Source organism: Didymella exigua (genome assembly GCF_010094145.1).
Source record: "Didymella exigua CBS 183.55 unplaced genomic scaffold M421scaffold_14, whole genome shotgun sequence".
Taxonomy (NCBI): Eukaryota; Fungi; Ascomycota; class Dothideomycetes; order Pleosporales; family Didymellaceae; genus Didymella; species Didymella exigua.
In genome coordinates, this window is record NW_022984788.1 from 475,135 (window position 1) to 494,170 (window position 19,036).

Below are 19,036 nucleotides of genomic sequence, written 5' to 3' on the forward strand. Positions count from 1 at the left end.
GACTCTACACAGACATTCTGCGACTCTACACAGACATTCTACGACTCTACACAGACATTCTACGACTCTACACAGACATTCTGCGACTCTACACATTCTACAACTCTACACATTCCACGACTCTACACATTCCACAACTCTACACATTCCACGACTCTACACATTCCACGACTCTACCTCCATCTACATCATCGGCGAGCCGCTCGCGAACCCACCCACCAAGGCGCTGATCAGCTGATGCGCAATGGCCGTCTGGGGCGGCAAACGCAGCCCGCCCTCCTTGTACTCCGGCCCCGGCCCGTCGCCCAGACCACTAGTGCCGACCCGCAGCGCCTCCCGGACCTCCTCAGCACCAAACCACTTGGCGTCCTCGAGCTCCGCATCGTGGCCGAGATGCACCTTCTCGCCGTCGGGAATGGCCTGGCCAATGGCGCCAATCATCAGGTTCGCGGGGTACGGCCACGGCTGGGTCGAGTGAATGACAACACGACCCAGGTGCACGCCCGACTCCTCCCAGACCTCGCGGCGCACAGCCTCCTCGACGCTCTCGGCGGGCTCCAGGAAGCCCGCGAGCGTGCTGTACCAGTACGCGGGCCAGCGCTTCTGGCGGCCGAGCAGGATGCGCTTGCCGTCGGCGCTGACGACGGCCATGATGACGGTCGGGTCGGTGCGCGGGAAGCACAGGTTCGAGATGCCGGTGCGTGTCGCGCAGGGCGGGCGCTCGCCGGGGGTCGCGGCTTGGACGGCGTGCGCGACGTCCTTGGGTGGGCATGTGCGTTTGAAGCCGGCATTGACCGAGAGGGTTTTGTAGCCGCACGAGGCGCAGAAGGGGTTCCGGGCGTTCCAGTCAAGCAGGTGGCGGGCCTCGGCGTAGATGGCGGCTGGGGTGTTGTCAGTGACGTGTTCTCGACAGAGAGATGTGAATGTTGGGCAGTGAATGTTGAGCAGTGAATGCTGAGCTGTGAATGCTGAGCTGTGAATGTTGGACGGTGAATGTTGAGCAGTGAATGTTGAGCGGTGAATGTTGGGCAGTGAATGTTGAGCAGTGAATGTTGAGCGGTGAATGTTGAGCAGTGAATGTTGAGCAGTGAATGTTGGGCAGTGAATGTTGAGCTGTGAATGCTGAGACGTGAATGTTGGGCAGTGAATGTTGGGCAGTGAATGTTGGGCTGTGAATGTTGAGCTGTAAACGCTGGGCTGTAAACTGCGCTGTGAATGTGGGGAGAGCTGCAACGTTGAGCCGTAAACACCAGGCCTACCTTCTTCAGCAGGCAGCGAGAGATGCATCCGCCCCTTGGAGAACTCCAGCCCCTGTCCCTTCAGCCTATCGATGAGCGTCTGCGCCTGCTCCCTCACACTCTCCTTGGGCGTGACATCAACGGCGAACCACGGCTGCCCCTTGTAATGCTCCTTGTACACAAACCCCTGCGTGCGCTCATCGAGCCCCAAGAACACCATCTGCGGCACATACAGACTCGAGTTGTACTGCGCAATCACGTCCTCCTCGGTCGAGCGGAACGCATCCGGGCCGATGATGGGCTCGACGTCGGCGAACGAGACGCGCGCCAGCGCCGTGGGCGACTGCACCAGCGGCTCCGTGGCATTGAAGAGGATGAATGTCGCGCTGGGGTGGCGCAGGGCCGAGCACAGGAACGCGTGGTCCGGGCGCAGGAAGGATACGCGGTTCAACGGCGAGCCTGAAGGGCGTGTTAGGGTGACCTGGCTGCGGAGGTGCAAGGCATTGAGGTACCGGAGAAGTAGTTGGCCACTTCCTTGCCGAACTTGCGGCTCAGCATCGAGTCAATGTGCGGGTGCGCGGGCTCGGGGAGGTCGGGCTGGGGGAGCGGGGCCATGATCTGGTGTCGACTGTGTGCGAGGTGCAGTCGACTGTGTGCGAGGCGCAGTCAAAGGTGTGCGAGGTGCAGTCAAAGGTGTGCGAGGCGCAGTCAAAGGTGTGCGAGGTGCAGTCAAAGGTGTGCGAGGTGCAGTCAAAGGAGGCGTGGACGAGAGACCGAGGCCAGCGACCGAGGCCAGCGACTGCCGACGCGCGCAACGGCGACATAGTCGGACATAGTCGGCGTCTGCCCCACGGCGGGGTGGTGTGCTTGGTAATGCGTCGTCACGAAGAGTGCGAGCGGGTGCCGAGAAACTCTATTTGGACAACGCGCCAGGACGTGTTGTGGGGTGCAAGCGCCAACAGGTCGACCGCTTGCAGGATATAGAATCCACAGCCCCGACAGCTGCACAGGCAACATGAGCCTCCCCTACGTAAGTCATCGCTGCTCCCCACACGCCGCCCCGTCGCCCGCCAACACGCGCCAGACGTCAGACAGCGCGCGCTCCGAGTCGGCCGAGTCGGCCGACTCGGCCAGCCGCGACAGCCTCGACGACCTCCCCTTTGCCCAGCCGCTCGCACGCGCCGACTTCCTCTCCCCCACCTTTACGCCATCATCCTACCTCTCCACCCTCTCAAGACGGCACCAAACGCTCGAAGACCTGCGGTCGGAACTGCGCTCGCGCAGCCAGCAGCTAAGCGCCGAGCTCCTCGACCTGGTCAACGCAAACTACGCCGACTTCCTGACGCTGGGGCGCAGTCTGCGCGGCGGCGACGAAAAGGTCGAGCGCGTGCAGGTCGCGCTGCTGGCGTTCGCCAAGGATGTCGCGCTGCTGGAGCGGATGGTGCGCGCGCGCGAGGACGAGGTGGGGGAGCTGCTGCAGCAGCGCAGGGATGCAAGACGGGAGATTGAACTCGGGCGGCGCTTGGTCGAGTTTGAGGAGCGGATGAGGGAGTGTGAGGAGGGTGTTGCGGTGGCGCGGCATGGGGGTGGGGGGGACAGCAGCGATAGCAGCGGTGACAGCGATGACAGCGAGAGCGAGAGCGAGAGCGAGGAGGGCGTCTCACCGCGGTACGGTGCCGGTGTTGCGCGGCTGCGGAGGAACGTGGTGCTGTACAGGCTGGTCAAGGAGGGCATACAAGGGCTGGAACAGCATCCGTTTGTTGCGGCGCAGACGCTGCGCCTGGGAAAGCTGCGCAGCACGCTGCTTCTTGACTTGGGCTCGGCGTTGCGGCAGGCCAGGAGCGCGGGCGCCGCTGCGTCGGGCGCGCTGATGCAGATCATGGACATGTATGCGGCTATGGAGGAGCAGGGGGAGGCGGTCAAGGTGCTCAAGACGCTCAAGTCGACGTGAGGCTGTGAGTGATGTCTGCATAGCAGCGGCGTTTACCATGTATTTCGGCGGCGCTTACCATGTATTTCGGCGGCGCTTACAATGTATTTCGGCGGCGTTCACGATACATTTCGGCGGCGTTCACGATACATTTCAGCGGCGGTCACGATACGTTTCGGCGGCGGTCACGATACGTTTCGGCGGCGCTACATGGTACATTTACGTTCATATGGTACATTTTTGCACAGCGTAAAGCTACACGATCCTACAAGGGGCCGCTGAGCTACACGACCCTACAAGGGGCCGCTGGGCTACACGATCCTACAAGGGGCCGCTGGGCTACACGACCCTACAAGAGGCCGCTGGGCTACACGACCCTACAGGGGGCCGCTGAGCAGGGCCGGGGATATCGAGCTGGGGCCCTTGAACTCGCCGTTCAGCGTGAAGCCGGGCGAATTTGTGGAGCTGAGGACCTGGCAGATTGTCAGTGGCGGTCGTAGAGTCATAAAGCTTCGAGACCTTTGAGAGCTCCGAGAGCCTCAAAGTTCACACAGGACGGCTTACCACTTCGTGCACCTCCTTGGACACGACGCGCGCCATGTCCTTCTTCAATGTGTCCATGAACAACTTGATGTTCTCCTGCAATTCCGCGGGTGTGAAGCCCAGCCGTCCAATCGCCAGACGGACCACGGCCATTTTTTCCCTGTACTCGCTGCCGTCCACCATGGTTCTGACCGTAGCCCCAATGTTCGTCACCACCGTGCCGGCCTTGGTGCTCGGCATGAGCCCCTTGGGACCGAGCACCCGCCCCAGCCCCGCCTTGTTCAGCTTCTGCAGCGAGTCGATGTGGCAGATGCACCTGTCGAACTCGATGTCGCCCCCGCGGATCTGCTCAAACACGTCGTCCTCGCCGACCAGCGTCGCGCCCGCGGCCCGCGCCTCCTGCGCGTGCTTCGAGTCCGGCGGCGCAATCACGCAGAGGCGCAGATCCGTCTTGACCGGGTGCGGCAGCCGTATCTGGTTGCGCACCACGGGGCCGTTCTTGAGGCTGCGCATCCGCACGTGCAGCTCGTACTTGACCGACGACGGGTTCTGCCCGACTTCGAACGCGCGGATGTAGTGCATTGCGTCGACGAGGGCGAACTGCTCCGTCTTGCTCAGGTCATACTGCCGGTACACGTTGCGCACCTTTTTCTTCTTGGCCGGTTGTGTCTTGGATGTGACGGCGCATCGGACGGTCTGGTACGAGGCTGTGGCGAAGCGACACACGTCGGGACGGAGCGTCGACAGCGAGGATGCAGCGAGCCGTGTCGCGCCGAGGGACGCAGCGAGCGTTCGTGGGGCGGCCATTGTCGCGGCGTTGCTGTTGCTGGTGGCCGGCGCGTTGTGAGGCTCCAAAAGATTCACCATGGCTCGGCCAGTCGGCGTTGCCGGTCTTGGCAAGCGCCTTCAGATCCGGAGACCTGGCCATCGCCGCCAACCTCCCATTCGCCGCCTGTCCACACTCCGCATGACTTTATTTTGTAGACATCAGTTTGTTTTCTCGGCATCCGTTCGGCATCAGTTCGGCATCAGTTTGTTTTCTAGGCATGAGTTTATTTTCTAGGCATCAGTTTGTTTTCTAGGTATGAGTTTATTTTCTAGGTATGAGTTTATTTTCTAGGTATGAGTTTATTTTCTGGGCATCACTTTGTTTTCTGGGAATGAGTTTATTTTCTGGTAAGTTAATGAGTTCATTTTCTAGGCATGAGTCCATTTTCTAGGCATCAGTCTGTTTTCTAGGTATGAGTTTATTTTCTAGGCATCAGTTTGTCTTCTCGGCATCATAAACTACAAGGCGGCGGCAGTGATTTGCAGCAGCTAATTGAATTATGCTGGAGCAGCCGCAGCTGCAGCTCTTCTAGGACAAGTCGTAGTGCTGTCTTGTCTTGTCCACGACTACCTGTCCACACATCCGTGCATTCTCTCTGCTCTCATCGATCGCTTACTCCGTGACGGCTTAATGTGGTGCCTGCCAGAACTTGGTCGATTTCCCTCACACTCGCAAGACCAATGTCCAGCGTCTCGGGGGTCCGCTTCGTGCACGTCCCTTTCCGTGGCGCTGGTGTGTTGTGGAACACAACCTGCGTGGTCCAAGACGACCGGTGGTCTCCCGTGCACACGGTCCGTGCGCCTCCAAGACGATCGACAACAAACAAACACCCGTCCACCTCGAATCCGCCGTGAACAACACGACAGCCCCCACAATGCCAGGCAGGACGGCAACGCGCTCGACGCGTACAGCACGCGCTGGCGCAGGCACCAAGTCGGCGCGATCGTCGACCATGGACGTCCCCGACGAAGGCCCCGTGACCTCGCTGCGCACCCGGATTGCGCACGTCTTCAGCGATGCCTCCAAGACAACCGCCACACAGCGCAAGCTGGTTGTCACGCTGCGGAAGATCCAGGAGCAGTGCTGCTTCGAGCCTCCAGACACCAACAAGGGCAGGAACGACGACCGTGAGACGTTTGAAGAGGACGATTTCACGGCCGAGATGGGACGCGTAGTGCTGCGCGTCATGAATGTCAAGAAGAGTGAGGCTGCTGGCGACCGCGTGATCCGCTTCCTCACCACATTTCTCAAGTACGCTGTGGAGAAGGACGCCAAGGTCATCGACGAGACGTCCCAGGACGACGGCACGCCCAGCAGCCGCTTGAGTGTCTTCATCATCAAGACCGTCCTGCCCCTCCTCCAATCGAAAGACAAGACGGTCCGCTTCCGCGCCACCCAGACCATCACACAGCTGCTCAACAACCTCGAGGCGATAGACGAGGACATGTACTCTCTCATCATTTCCAGCCTGACCAAACGCCTGCGGGACAAGGAGGCGTCCGTACGCGTGCAGGCAGTCATGGGCCTGGGGCGCCTTGCGAACGACGAGGAAGACGAGGAAGACGAGGACAGCGACGACGAGGCCAGCACGATCCTCGAGAAGCTTGTCGACATCATGCAGAACGACCCGGACGCCCAAGTGCGACGCACGATTCTCGCAAACATACCATTCTTCAAGAGCACCATAGTGATGCAGCTCGAGCGAGCGCGAGACGTCGATCCCGCCACCCGAAGACTAGTCTACGCCCGCATCCTTCCGATTCTGGGCGACTTCCGCCATCTGTCGCTAGTGCAGCGCGAGAAGATGATACGCTGGGGCCTGAAAGACCGAGACGACGCTGTACGCAAGGCTACAGCACAGTTGTTCTCCGAGCGCTGGATTGAAGACTGCGCCTCGAGGCGTGACACACGGCCAGAGGAGGAAAAGGCAGCGGGTTCCACGGCCCCTCCAAGCCTCGAGGCCCTGTGCGAGCTACTGGAGCGTCTTGATATCATCCGAGCGGGTCAAGAGGAAGGCATGGCGCATGAAGCAATGCGACAGTTCTGGGCCCGAAGGCCCGACTACGTCGAGGCTATCGAGTTCAGCCATCAGTTCTGGTTGGATCTGGATCCCTCAGCCGCGTTTGTGGCGCGGAGCTTGAACGACTACGCACAGAGCATCGACGACGAGCAGACACGACAGATGATCGAAGACAAGATACCCGAACCCCACAACTTTGGCTTCGTTCTCGAGAGGAAGCTCAACGATGTGGCGGAATTCATCGACAGATATGCCATGTTGGACGAAGACGACCCCGATGCTGCCGATGCACAGGAAGAGGTTCAAGATGCCGAGTTTGTCGCTGAACAAGTTCTGCACATGGCCATGTCGCTTGACTTTTCCGACGAAGTCGGTAGAAGAAACGTGTACAGCATCACGCGGACGGCGCTTGCTCTTGCTTCTCTGCCTGAAGAATGTACGAAGCTCTGCATCGAGCTCCTGCGCATCGTATGCGGCAACCGCGGCGAGTCCGACTTCTGCGCAGTCATCATGGAGGCTGTCAACGAAGTACACGACACGCTGAGCGATGATCCAAACGATGCAAGCGGCGCGGGAGACGACGCAGAGAGCTTTCACTCCGCACAGTCTGAGCACAGCAGCCCTCTTCCAGCACGCAGGAAAACACCAAAGCCGGCCAAGACAGCTGAAGAGGAGGCAGCGGACAAGTGGACCGAGATCATGGTGTACTCGAAGTGTCTCCACATTCTGCAGTGCACGCTCCAGAACGTGACGTGCGATTTGGAATCGGACACAAACTTGAAGACCGCATTGAACACACTCATCATTCCCGCCGTGCAGTCAAAAGAAAACATCATTCGTGAGCGGGGTGTCATCTGCCTGGGACTGGCGTCTCTCCTTAGCAAGGTATGCATCGCATGTACACCTCCCTCCCTGCGCTAACGGCTGTAGGATCTTGCGGTTAACAACCTTGATCTATTCTTCCACTGCTTCACCAAGGGCAACGACGAGCTCAAGCAGATCACGCTACAGGTGATTGCTGATGTTATCATTACACATCCACATCTCCTTGCACCACCCGCATCGGATCCAGACACGACCGAGCAGTCCGAGGTGCCGGAGCAAAGTCCGCTACTGAGGCCGCTCAGGAAGATTTTGCTCAAGGGGATCACTTCAGAAGATACGAGTGTCGGGCGCGTTGCTTGTGAGGCAGCACAGAAACTGATCCTGCATTCTCTTCTTCCTGAAGAAGAGACCGCGGACATTGTCAGGGCATTGACACTGACATACTTCGATCCCGATGGCCAGAACAAACCCGCCATGATACAGGCCCTGGGCTACTTCCTTCCGGTGTTCTGCCACTCGAGGATCAAGAATGCACAGACCATGGCGGGTGTTGCTGTTTCCGTCATCGGCAAACTCCTGGTCATGCGCGACGACGTCGACGAAGACGAGGATGCTGCCGAAATGGTTGGCTGGCCGAGAATCACAGCTTACTTGGCCGACTTGACAGACGGCCGCAAGGTCGTAGGTCAGACGGAGACGGGGAGTGATGGAAAGACTAGCTCGAGTGGTGACTCCGAGGTGCCGCACATTATGCTTGCTGTCGAGATCCTCGAGCGCGCGCTGAACGGCACATGCTCAAGGGACGAGCGCAAACCGCTTCTCGCGCTGCTGACCAAACTCCACATACCGCCTTCGGCACCACAGAAGACAGTGAGCGAGCCAACCGCCGAGCTCCTCGAAGCCCTTCAGGCACTCGTCTCCGAAGCCGTAGAAGACAGAATCGGCGTGGACGCCACCCAGCGCAACGCCCTAACCAAGCTCGACGCAACTCTAACCAAGCGCCTAGGCGACGCAGCAACCGCCGCCATCGCCCCAGAAGACCGCGAAGCCACAGTCACACCCGAGGCCGCAACTGCCCGCGCAACACCTGCAGAGGAGGCGCGCTCAAGCCGCGCCCGCTCAAGCGTCGCGCCCTCCGTAGACGGCAGCGACATGGACGTCGACGTCGACGACGAGGACTCGATGCTCGCCGGCATGCAGGGCGAGAGCACACGTATGCCCCTCGAGCCCGACGACGGCGACGACGACGGCGACAGCACCCCCCGCGCCTCGAGGGTGCGCTCTGCGCGCGAGGCGACGGCGAAAACGGAGGCGGATATCGTGGATGAGCTGCTCGCGAGCGACGAGGAGATGAGCATGTAAATTAGATTGTCGCGCTGATGTGTGTTATGACTTGGGCTGGGGCTGGCGTTTGTGCGTCGCACTGCGGATTGGGCTTTTTCTGATACCCCTTCATTATTTATCTAGGGTGGGTGCAGTGCAATGCATCGTTTGCCGTTCCTGTCTATTCTCCACACCCGGTCGTGTTCAGGCACTGCTTTCCACGGCGTGCGCGGAGCTGGCTGCAGTGCTGTGCTCGTCTGAGATCAACCCCCCCCCCCTGCCTCGCGGATCCCTCTCATTCCCTCTGCGCGATCCACTTCAACACCACCTCAGCGATCTGCTCGTTGTTCTTCTCGAGGTGCATAAAGTGCGCATTCCCCTTGATGCCAATCTCGCCCAGCTTGATCCACTCAGGGTCAGCGCCTACTTGCCTGAGGTAGTTGACAATGCAGTGGTCGTACGTGATATGCACGCTCGCCTCCGCGGTGATGAGCACATACGGCACCGACGCGATGCCGGGCAGCGTGCGCGCGGGCTCGACTTGCTGCACACACTGCCGCAGCGCGGTCGTTGCGTTCCCGACGGTCTCGGTGGCGAGCTCCGCGGCGCTGGATAAAGCTGGGAGGTAGCTCAGCGGCGTGGTGGAGAGACCGTACGGGTTGTATGGGATGCTGCCCGTGCCGAGAGTGTACCATGTGAACGGCGTTGTGCTTGCTTCGAGGTTGATGCTGCCGGCGACGTGCTGTGGGCAGTCGTTTGAGAGCAGGATATTTGCTACGCCGCCGGCGGAGTGGGCGATTAGGTACGAAGGTCCAATCAGCTCGAGGAGTTCGCATCCTGACTTGCGCAGGGCGAGTTCAAAGGCGGTGTTGTTGGTCGTATAGGGCACCATGGATTTCTTAAAGTTCTCGAAGATGGGGTCACCGGCGCGTCCTGTGCCGGGCCATTGCGTGTGCAGCTGAGACTGAGGGTATGTGTCGTAGTGCTTTACTCCCGTAAAGCCTTGTTCGACCAGCAAGGACGAGGCTCCAGCCGTCATGGGGAAGTTGGCAAGGTCTGCGGATGCACTGCGGCCGACAGAGGCGGCATCCACGAGGTAAACCGTGTACCCTTTCTCGATGAAGTACGAGGCGAAGCCTCTCCTATTATCCGGCGTGTTGAGCCAAGATGTTGCTGTGCATCCTCCTCCGTGGAAAAAGACCAGAGGTTTTGACTTCCGGGCACTTGAGGCCGGGACGATCTTCTCGACGTAGAGCTTGTCTGCGGTCAGTTCGCCGGTTGCAGATTCGAGACTTCTACCACCGACGTAGAAGAAGTCGCGGGTGTAGGCCTTTTCAGCACTCTGGCATTTGGGATTGATAGCATTGATCCCTGTGCAGTTGGTTCGCTGACTAGCTGTCAATGTTGCAAGTAGCGCAACGCAAAGTGTTGACACGAACATTGTTGGATTACCAAAGATTAATAGCAAAACTGTCCTAAGCAAAACTGTCCCAAGGGCAACTTTATGTATCCGATTTTACTGGAGGCTCTTGAACGCGCAGGCACCCTTGTCGTGTCAATCTCACCTTGCATGCACTCGTGCATGATGCGGTGTAGTTTGCTCCTTTGATCCTTCCGGCATCGGTTTCCCGCCTGTGTAAGGGCTCGATATCCTTCCACGGTAAGCTCCGAAATTTGGGCTTCTGGTACCTGCATGCGACAGTCTGACATCGATCTACAGTGTCTAATCCCTGAAGTCTTGTGCGAGCGCTCGATCTTCATTGATATCAGCGCGCTTTGGGGCTTGATCTGGACCACGAGAGTGTAGGCAACCATGAGCAACGCCGCGATAGATGAATCTTCTCGCGCGGGGACAGATGGAGAAGGTGATGTTCATGGCATTGGGTGAAGAGTTGGGAGTCCGCTTGGTGCACTGGTCCGCTTGGTGCACTGGTCCGCTTGGTGCACTGGTCCGCTTGGTGCACTGGTCCGCTTGGCGCGCTAGTCTGCTTAGCAGGTGGGTCTTGACTCCTTCGTAGGGACTGTGCCGCACTGGGGGGCTGGGTAAGTTGGTCCACTGTATACTTCAAGACCTTGAAGAACTGGTTCGCCTGTACCTTTTGTATAATCGGCTTGGACCTCCATTGAAGCTCATTGAAGAGGTTCAGAGACGGCTACTGGTCGGGCTGAGGTTTGCGGATAAAATGGATTCTTCCGGGTAGTTTGATGAAACTTCCGGAGCGATCCGGTGCATACGTACCATGATCCATCTCTGCTGCGACACCAATCGGTCAATCAGGTCTTCAGCTCTTCAGCTCTTCGGAATGTCGACCAATGCTGCTGTACCCGTCATTCATTCCACCTCGATGTCGATGTCGAATAACCCTCTGCTACTTCCAACAAGTGGCCCGTCGGCTTTGATTGGGCGCCCTCCCAATAATGTAAAGGACTATTACATCGTCAAGGGCCTACTTCGAATGGTCGGCATGGAGGACGCGAATCCAATGATCGGCTACTTCCTAGCTGATCAGCCACCCCCAAACTACGTACACGAGAGTCGTGTGGTCGGGGTCCAAATAGGTCTCATCGTTGTCATGTTGTCGATTGTGCTACCAACAACCGCACGACTGTTACTTCGAGCGCGAAAGAAGCACATGCGGTTTGGCTGGGATGACTGGACTATACTCGCGGCAGCAGTAGGTCCTGCATTTCTGGACATGTGTGGTGTAATAATGAGGCAGCTAACACTCTGATAGACACTTGCCTTTACCTATCCCCTTGCCCAGACGATCGGCCTCTACTTCGGCGGCGCAGGACTGCATACATGGGAAGTGACCTACGACCAATACGAGATTAGCACCACGATAGGGGTCTACTGCAAGATCACCTTCTACCAAGCTGTCGGCCTGATCAAGGTTTCCATCGCCTTGTTCGTTCGACGTATGACAGGTGGAGCATCGCAGCGGTGGCGATGGTTCTGCAACATCTTTTTGGTCACGGTGGGAGTATACATGCTCGTGGCTCTGTTCTGGTCGCTTTTTACCTGCTATCCAGTCCAGGCTCAGTGGTCTCTTCACGCTCGTGGTGCGACTGAACCGCTTCCACGTTGTCTCCACCCGTTTTTGCAGGGCCGGATACTCAGTGGGATTCATGTAGCGCAAGGTATGATACTGCTGTCTGCACCGATAGTGATCCTGTGGAATGTTCGAATAGATCGAGCAAAAAAGATCCGGCTGTTCGTATTGTGGGGTTTGGGGGGCATCACAGTGCTTGGTGGATTACTTCGCCAAGTGCGACCGGTCACCTATCGAGATATCACTTGGAATTACGTGGAGATCCTGACATGGGCCTGTCTAGATTTGGCATTGGGTATAGTGACGGCCTCGCTGCCTGTGCTCGATGGCATGCTCTCCAACGCATGGCATCGAGCCATGACCAGTATAGGGGTCTCTTCTCAGGCGACGGGTGGAAATCCATCCAGCGGAAGTCAACCGGGAGGCTCCGAGGCAACGAGACGAAAAACACCTGGAACGCACGCTCCATCAGCGTCCGAGGAGCATATAATCAGTAAGGCTGATGAGACAGAGATGGGAATCATCAGGACTCGAGTGGTGCATGTCCATTCTTCGTCGCGGTCGAGCCTTGATGCATTCGGTTTGGGAAACAAGTAAGCACCGAACCTTCTGCCACCCTGCGAACATGTTAGGACTCTAGAGCATAAGAAGAACAGTGGAGCATGTGGCCACAGAAGGTAGACTCGTCAACGTCTTATCGTGATGCATGTGATAATCATCTGGTGGATCACTCATCGCAGCTGACGCGCCTCGATCCTCGCTGTGACGTGACTCGCGGCGCGTGCAGGTGCCTCGGCTCGCAGCTTCCCCACACCTGAGCTTTATAGCCGCAGCACCATCTTGCCGACCGTGGAGCCTCCAACTCCTAATAAAGTCGTCACCGCCCTCAGACGCGATTCTTCAGCTTAGATTTCTTGTCATCGCCGAGATCCATAGAATACCATGCCGTTCAATACAGAGCTTACACGTGCCCTTGGTATCAGGAGTAAGCTCCCATCGCGTTATTCTCGAAGCCCACACTGATGAGCTCCAGTACCCGTTGTCCAAGGTGGCATGCAATGGGTAGGCTACGCCGAGTTGGCCTCCGCCGTCTCCAACGCCGGCGGTCTAGGAATCGTAAGCCCTCGCCCTCGCGCCCACTCATCCCTCTAGTGACTAACACCCCCAAGCTCACGGCCCTCACACAACCCACCCCTGAAGACCTCCGCAAAGAGATCCGCCGCTGCCGCACCATGACCAAGTACCCATTCGGCGTAAACCTCACCCTCCTCCCCGCCATGGTGCCCCCCGACTACGCCGCCTACGCGCGTGTCATCATCGAAGAGAAGGTGAAGATAGTAGAGACAGCCGGCAACTCGCCCGGCCCCGTAATCAAGCAGCTGAAAGCCGCCGGGACCACGATCCTGCACAAGTGCACCACAATCCGACACGCACAGTCGGCTGTAAAGCTCGGCGTCGACTTCCTCAGCATCGACGGCTTCGAATGCGCCGGTCACGTCGGCGAGACAGACATCACGAACTTCATCTTGCTGTCGCGAGCGCGCCAGAGCCTAGGCGTGCCATTCATCGCATCAGGTGGATTCGCAGATGGTCAGGGCCTCGCTGCAGCGCTGGCGCTGGGCGCATGCGGGATCAACATGGGAACGCGCTTCATGTGCACTGTCGAAGCACCGATCCACGACAACATCAAGAAAGCGATTGTGGACGCGCAGGAAACGGATACTGCGCTCGTTCTGCGGCGCTGGAAGAACACATCAAGGCTGTTTGCGAATAAGGTCGCGCTGCAGGCTGTGGACATCGAGAAGACGTCGCCCACGGGGAAGTTTGAAGAGGTCGCCGAGTATGTGAGTGGGAAGCGGGGACGCCAGGTTTTCTTGAATGGCGATCCGGATTTTGGCGTTTGGACTGCCGGACAGGTCATTGGGTTGATTCATGATATTCCGACCAACGAGGAATTGCTGAAGCGCATTGAGAGGGACGCGATCGAGACCATGAGGCAGAATCAGACGCTCTACGTTGAGGAGGGGCAGGAGGGTGTTGCACCTAATGCGAGTATTGGGAAGAAAGATAACAATCCTGGCGCGGAGATTTGGGGCATTGGGAAGAGTAAGCTGTGAGCGAGTAAGGCGAGCTCAGTGTGAATGGTAGACTACGAAGACACGAAAATCAATGCATTCAGTGAATGACATTCAGACGCTCTTAAGCGCCAGAACCATCAGTTTTTGTCATCGTAGGCACTTAGCAAGACTGGCTACTAGTGCGCTTGAAGTACTGCAAATCGACTACGATGAATGCTGAAAGTGTTTGATATCAATGTGGCATGTCAGAAGAGGTCACGTCACAACACGTAAGTGAAAGAGAGATCATCACAACAAACAATGCCAGCAAAGGCAAAACAGGAGTGAGCAGGAAACGGCTCAGTTGATAACTACATGCAGGAGCGTCCCGCCTTCGCGACTTCCAGTGATCTCCTCCGGCCAGAAATGTTTTTGCTGACTCAGCATGGCTGATGAGACCTCCCACCTACGTACAAGGAGAAAGCTATCTAGTGTGCGCCCCTGCCTCACCACACACGATGACACCCGCCGATGTTTTTTGCCTGCAAGCCGGAACGAGCAGCTGGTGCCTCCCAAAACAATGCTGAAGGAACGCGGACGATGGAAATGCCTTGGAGAAAGACTGACGCGTAATGGAGAAGAGTGAAGTGAAGTGAGATGGCGGCGGAACGGTTCGTATTATGTATTTTTATGACTGATAACCGAAACCCTCATAGGCAGAACGCTTCAGCAGCTGTCGGCGCCCTGGCCGTGTTAGCATGTTCATGCAAAAAGAGGGGAGTACAAACCAGTAGTGTCCAGGGCGGCCGTGGGTGGCATCAGTCAGCCGCAGCTGTTGGCAGTGACCATCCTACCATTTTCCAGGAGTCCTGACAAGTGCTAGGATGGCGAAGGAGGGAGTGGAGAAAATAGGGGTGGAGGGCGAGGTTGTCAAAAGCAAGTGAGGGCGGGGTAGGCGAGGTATTTATGCTCTGAGGGCCAGGTCGTACGTTCCTCCGCAGCGGTAGAGCACTGAGGCTTTGAGAGCTTGGGCCAGAAGCTGGCTGAATTTGTGCTGATGGCGAGGTTGGAAGGGCGTGGAAAGTCGAAGTGAAGGTAAGTACGTCATTGTTGCGTTCGATGTACCCAGAAGCACACACTCGAGGGCTTGTGGCCATTCTTGGGGCCTTTCTTGGCTGAATGTATACAGTCGGCGATCAGTTATGAAGATTTGGTAGTTCCATGTGGCAGTGAAGGTTCAGTCAAGTGGTTTCGCAAATCACCTCACGAAGCGGAAGCATGGCACAAGGTATTGGCGAAAATTGTGATCTGTTTTCATTGCATAATCGGCTAGTCTACAGGTGTAGTTTACACAAAAGTTATCAAAGTTAGTTCTCGCAGTCCATACACCAGAAGTGTCCACACGAATCGCACCGGGCAGGGTGGTCATCGGATTCTCCTCGTGACCCGCAGCAGCACCGCCAGGTCACGCTATTGACTGGATCTGGGCGGCGAATTGTGTGCTCATCGATATTACGGTTAGGGGTCTTAGCGCGCGTGAGCTTAGAGGAGTGTGGCATGCTGGAAGCAGTGAGTTTGATGCAAAGTTCTAAGGTAGACACCTTGATATATGTGGTCGGATGTTGAAGCGTGAAGTTGTTTGCTGGATTTGGTGATGCAAATTGGAAGTTTTGGGGGTGTGAACTTGTAGTAGGCATGGCATAAGTAATGTTCCTGCACAGTGTGAGGATGGCGTGGAAGTGCAAGGAAAGGCGCATTGTTGGAAAAAACGCTCATCACCTCATCGTGAACGGCGAACGCCACGAGACGTACCGCCAGACAATGCCCTGCTTCGATCGCGCTCTGCCTCTGCTCCCTGGAGTGATCGTTGCGTATGCTTGCATTGTACTGGGGTATCTTCCGCTACCTAGTGCCTTGTCTGCGCATCATCCTCCAACTTCAGTGATGCGACCAATCTTGTGCTATCCACGTCTACTTCTTCCAGCCCTATCAGCCCAACAAGTGCTTCATCAATGGCATCGCTTATCTCCGGCTTCACGCCTGGTTGCTGTCCATGAGCCGCTGCTAGTCTCAGCTCCGCGATCTTCTCATCATCAAACTTGGTGAAGACTCTCTGGTTCTTCTTTCCGGGCTTTGCGTGCTCTTCTGGCTTGAACTGGTATCCCCTGACTCTTGGACCTTGACCTGTCTTCTCTGGCAGCGCGGACTCGTAGTAACGCTCGAATGCCGCAACGTCGGCGTCAAATGTACCTGCCTCGATGGAAGTGCGAATACCGGCGAAGAATGAGGACAGAACAGCATGGTTGTGGATTTGTATGAGCGCCCAGCCCAGCATTTCCTTCGCGGCAAGGAGGTGCTGAATGTACGCGCGGTGGTGCTTGGTGCACGCATAGCACTCACATCCCTCGCTCAGCGGTGTGACAGAAGTCGCATGAATGTCTGACCACATATCAAGCCCAAGGTCTTGCCGTGAGCTAGTGGTTGTGCCTTTCGGTGGGGCAGGGAAGGCGAAGTTGAGCGCGATGCCGGCGTCGGTTGCGTCTATGAGGAAAGGAACGGTGAAGATGTCCATGCCCAGACCGACTTGGCGCAGGATTTCGTGCGGGCTGGCGGGTGCGTGGAAGGAGAGACGTGGTAGATGGTGGAGTTCTTCGGACAGATCGTCAAGAAGGTAGGCGTCGTAAATAGCTACGCCAGAGATCTTGTCCACCATGTCGTCGACCAGATGCTCCAGATACCAGCTCTGCAAGTCACGCTCTATTGGTAGAATAGGCGCGAAAATACCCCAGCTCGGTTCACCATTGTCTAATGTAGCCTTCTTCGCAATTATGTCGCGCGTCCACACCTCGGTCCTGTCGCTCATCCTGTCCTTCCGTTTTATCCCTATCGTCTCCTGACCGAAGGGAATGTCAGCCAGGCCTACCACAATGTCTGGCTGGAGCTTCCTTGCAGCAGCAGCATAATATTTTGAGCTCAATGCCTTAAATCCAACAGAGGTCAGAATACCCAGCTCCTTGTTTGTGCTGTGTATTGGGGATGGTATAGGCGGGTTGCGGCGTGGGCCGAGGACGAGGAGCGCGTCTTGCGGGAGAGCTATAAACCTACGGAGTGGCTCGGGGATCTCGTACTGAAACACGGGTGGTGTCTTTTGGGGGATTTTCTCAATGACTATCAAGGTCAGTGAGGCGCTGCGTCATTGGTCTTAAGTGCGTTTACAGTCTTCAAGGGCAACGTAAACACCATCGAGGCTGAGGCTTTTCGAGAAATTATCCTGCGATATGTGTGGAATGACACCGCGCGAAGTGATGCCGATGAACCCTGGAGTTGATATGCTCTTGCGCTTAGGAAAGGAAAGGTGGCCGAGGCGTGGTGCGAGTGTCCCCGTCGCTTTGAGAATTGCGAATTCGAGCATTTCTGGCTGCGACTGGTCTAGCTCTGGTGATGGGCTCTCATCTTGCGCCGAATCGGGCAATAGTGAGGACAGCAGCTCCATAGTATGTGTGACTTCCTTCTTCTGGACCTGGCTTTATGGTCGCGTGTAACTTTTGGTGTCGTGCGGGTGAATCGAATGGCGCGCTACCTAGGTAAAATCAGGGTCCACCGCGCGCGTCATCTCAACACTCCATCCCAACTTCAATACAATTGAGATCTGGGAAACGACGGGTGTTTGTTCTCGACACGAATGACACCACGTATACTCAATGCTCAAAGAATAGACATGTTGTGCTCAGTCAGCATCACGCGAGCAGCCCCTTCCATGCTCCTGACTCGTAGAACCAACAAGAAAAGGACTTCCTCCGCACGCTTTCAGATCTTTTGCTTTCCTCACTCGTACCAAATCAAATTTCTTCGCCATGCCACCACGATGGCTACAGCATCCTGTCACAGTCTTCTTGGTTCCTCTCACCATTTTCTTGTGTCTACCAAACCTCTATAAATTTCTACCATCTGTTACCGATCCGTCATATGATGAAGCAAGATTGCAAAAGATAGCCAGCCTGATGGACGAAATATACACGACATTGGCCGATGCCACGTTTATCCCACATAATGCCATCTCTCGTGGTCCACATGTCATCAACACGACATCGTTGCCATGCAGACCAAGTGTCTCGGTGCTTCGCCTCATGGAGCTCTTGCCGTATGTGGACTCGTCACTAGTCAATGAGCCCGACTGGATCCACGGCGGCCATTTCATGGACTACAAGAATACGGAGCACCTCGCAGACTTGTGCGATCCTTGTCGTGGGCGGGGCATCGATTGGACCGACTACATGTCACAATCTGATATTGGCTTGACCAACTACGGCACCGGAGGCTGGAACGGTGACCGCAGTTGGGTGATGATCTATGATACTAAGAGGGATGCAATCAGGATCTATCGAGGCGAGCTGTGGGTTACTCGTGGAGGGGCGGAGCAGGAGTTCGGCGAAGAGATGGAATCTTGGTGGTTCGAAGACAACGGCGAGTTGTGGTGGGACAGGGACGATGGCGCAGCGCACATTCTGCGTGCTATTGCGAAGAACTACCGAACCCTGAAGTGGACGCCGTGGGGAACATCGAATCGAGAGAATGGATTTGGCGTTCCTCCCCAGACTATCAAAACTCTCCTTCAACGAAATGGCTGGCCGACAGCGTTCGATTGTGACCAGTTCAACGTCGAATTCGTCCGCAATAAGCACAAGCCTTCAGGCAAAGGTTACGCCGAGGCAGCGCTGAAGGAAGATGATAGTGTCGCGGGTCGGAGTTGACTTATCGTATAAAATGGATGGACGGAACGGGACGAGTCTAAAGGCGAGTGATGGTATGCGCAGGACCGATTGAAGCACCACCGTCAAGCACTCGCAGACGTCACCGATCTCGAAGAACAACAGGTATATTAATGGCACAAATAGCAAAACCTTTGGCGCCTTGAAACCTCCAAGGGCGCCTAGAAACCGCTCGAGCAGAAGCCGCAAGGTTCTGTCCTGACGGTGTTTGTGTGAAAGAGAAGGACTTTATCCTTTAGGGCTTTGGAGGTCGCGTACACGTCAAGCTAGTAGTCTGGAAGGCTCGGGAAACTCTGCAATGTGCTTGACCACTTGTAATGTTCTAACATGTCACGAGCTCAGCAACAAACGAGGACCACCTTGTTTACACACATGCGCTACATAACCCCGAGACGAGATGCCTTGCGTTCTTATTCAACCCCAGCCATGGCTTCTTACAAGCGGAATGA

General features: G+C 56.6%; 10 protein-coding genes across 10 annotated transcripts in view; 6 read left to right on the forward strand and 4 right to left on the reverse strand.

The window, feature by feature from the left end:
- M421DRAFT_158404 (cysteine synthase) overlaps window positions 1-58 on the forward strand; it is a 1,834-nt gene extending 1,776 nt beyond the window's left edge. Inside the window, exon 3 of the mRNA XM_033587647.1 lies at window positions 57-58. The gene's annotated coding sequence lies outside the window, so the exon portion shown is untranslated. The remainder of the gene's footprint in view (window positions 1-56) is intronic.
- Window positions 59-183: 125 nt separating this feature from the next.
- On the reverse strand, window positions 184-1,853 carry M421DRAFT_101153 (NADH pyrophosphatase; the record flags this gene model as incomplete). Its single annotated transcript, XM_033586607.1, has 3 exons — window positions 184-881; window positions 1,260-1,697; window positions 1,751-1,853. The coding sequence occupies 3 exons, from the start codon at window positions 1,851-1,853 to the stop codon at window positions 184-186; spliced, it is 1,239 nt and encodes a 412-aa protein (XP_033448574.1).
- A 305-nt stretch (window positions 1,854-2,158) lies between these two features.
- M421DRAFT_158755 (uncharacterized protein) lies at window positions 2,159-3,625 on the forward strand. The gene is made up of 2 exons (XM_033587648.1): window positions 2,159-2,268; window positions 2,323-3,625. The coding sequence occupies exons 1-2, from the start codon at window positions 2,254-2,256 to the stop codon at window positions 3,187-3,189; spliced, it is 882 nt and encodes a 293-aa protein (XP_033448575.1). The 5' UTR covers window positions 2,159-2,253; the 3' UTR covers window positions 3,190-3,625.
- Window positions 3,319-4,644, reverse strand: M421DRAFT_420868 (50S ribosomal protein L1). Its single transcript, XM_033592625.1, has 2 exons — window positions 3,733-4,644; window positions 3,319-3,641 (listed from the first exon to the last, which is right to left on the reverse strand). Exons 1-2 carry the CDS (start codon window positions 4,516-4,518, stop codon window positions 3,546-3,548), a joined length of 882 nt encoding a protein of 293 aa, XP_033448576.1. The 5' UTR covers window positions 4,519-4,644; the 3' UTR covers window positions 3,319-3,545.
- Window positions 4,645-5,414: 770 nt separating this feature from the next.
- M421DRAFT_63411 (uncharacterized protein) lies at window positions 5,415-8,747 on the forward strand (the record flags this gene model as incomplete). The annotated part of the gene is made up of 2 exons (XM_033596064.1): window positions 5,415-7,445; window positions 7,491-8,747. 2 exons carry the CDS (start codon window positions 5,415-5,417, stop codon window positions 8,745-8,747), a joined length of 3,288 nt encoding a protein of 1,095 aa, XP_033448577.1.
- A 256-nt stretch (window positions 8,748-9,003) lies between these two features.
- Window positions 9,004-10,957, reverse strand: M421DRAFT_5380 (alpha/beta-hydrolase; the record flags this gene model as incomplete). Its single annotated transcript, XM_033595156.1, has 2 exons — window positions 9,004-10,079; window positions 10,948-10,957. 2 exons carry the CDS (start codon window positions 10,955-10,957, stop codon window positions 9,004-9,006), a joined length of 1,086 nt encoding a protein of 361 aa, XP_033448578.1.
- On the forward strand, window positions 10,805-12,498 carry M421DRAFT_420872 (uncharacterized protein). The gene is made up of 2 exons (XM_033592626.1): window positions 10,805-11,383; window positions 11,444-12,498. Exons 1-2 carry the CDS (start codon window positions 11,012-11,014, stop codon window positions 12,356-12,358), a joined length of 1,287 nt encoding a protein of 428 aa, XP_033448579.1. The 5' UTR covers window positions 10,805-11,011; the 3' UTR covers window positions 12,359-12,498.
- A 112-nt stretch (window positions 12,499-12,610) lies between these two features.
- On the forward strand, window positions 12,611-13,968 carry M421DRAFT_420873 (inosine monophosphate dehydrogenase). Its single transcript, XM_033592627.1, has 3 exons — window positions 12,611-12,746; window positions 12,795-12,877; window positions 12,931-13,968. The coding sequence occupies exons 1-3, from the start codon at window positions 12,704-12,706 to the stop codon at window positions 13,876-13,878; spliced, it is 1,074 nt and encodes a 357-aa protein (XP_033448580.1). The 5' UTR covers window positions 12,611-12,703; the 3' UTR covers window positions 13,879-13,968.
- Window positions 13,969-15,724: 1,756 nt separating this feature from the next.
- On the reverse strand, window positions 15,725-17,230 carry M421DRAFT_63317 (tRNA-guanine transglycosylase family protein; the record flags this gene model as incomplete). The annotated part of the gene is made up of 2 exons (XM_033596059.1): window positions 15,725-16,986; window positions 17,035-17,230. 2 exons carry the CDS (start codon window positions 17,228-17,230, stop codon window positions 15,725-15,727), a joined length of 1,458 nt encoding a protein of 485 aa, XP_033448581.1.
- Window positions 17,231-17,568: 338 nt separating this feature from the next.
- M421DRAFT_158853 (uncharacterized protein) lies at window positions 17,569-18,742 on the forward strand. Its single transcript, XM_033587650.1, has one exon. It carries the CDS (start codon window positions 17,673-17,675, stop codon window positions 18,567-18,569), a length of 897 nt encoding a protein of 298 aa, XP_033448582.1. The 5' UTR covers window positions 17,569-17,672; the 3' UTR covers window positions 18,570-18,742.
- Window positions 18,743-19,036: the final 294 nt, after the last annotated feature.

Bases quoted from the DNA above. Each gene is read 5' to 3' on its own strand.
- M421DRAFT_420868 (XM_033592625.1), bottom strand. From the start codon at position 4,518: ATGGCCGCCCCACGAACGCTCGCTGCGTCCCTCGGCGCGACACGGCTC. The intron at 3,642-3,732 runs GTAAGCCGTCCT...ACAATCTGCCAG, and splicing joins CCAAGGAGGTGCACGAAGTG to GTCCTCAGCTCCACAAATTC.
- M421DRAFT_420872 (XM_033592626.1), top strand. From the start codon at position 11,012: ATGTCGACCAATGCTGCTGTACCCGTCATTCATTCCACCTCGATGTCG. The intron at 11,384-11,443 runs GTAGGTCCTGCA...ACACTCTGATAG, and splicing joins GGACTATACTCGCGGCAGCA to ACACTTGCCTTTACCTATCC.
- M421DRAFT_420873 (XM_033592627.1), top strand. From the start codon at position 12,704: ATGCCGTTCAATACAGAGCTTACACGTGCCCTTGGTATCAGGA. The intron at 12,747-12,794 runs GTAAGCTCCCAT...GATGAGCTCCAG, and splicing joins ACGTGCCCTTGGTATCAGGA to TACCCGTTGTCCAAGGTGGC. The intron at 12,878-12,930 runs GTAAGCCCTCGC...AACACCCCCAAG, and splicing joins ACGCCGGCGGTCTAGGAATC to CTCACGGCCCTCACACAACC.
- M421DRAFT_158853 (XM_033587650.1), top strand. From the start codon at position 17,673: ATGCCACCACGATGGCTACAGCATCCTGTCACAGTCTTCTTGGTTCCT.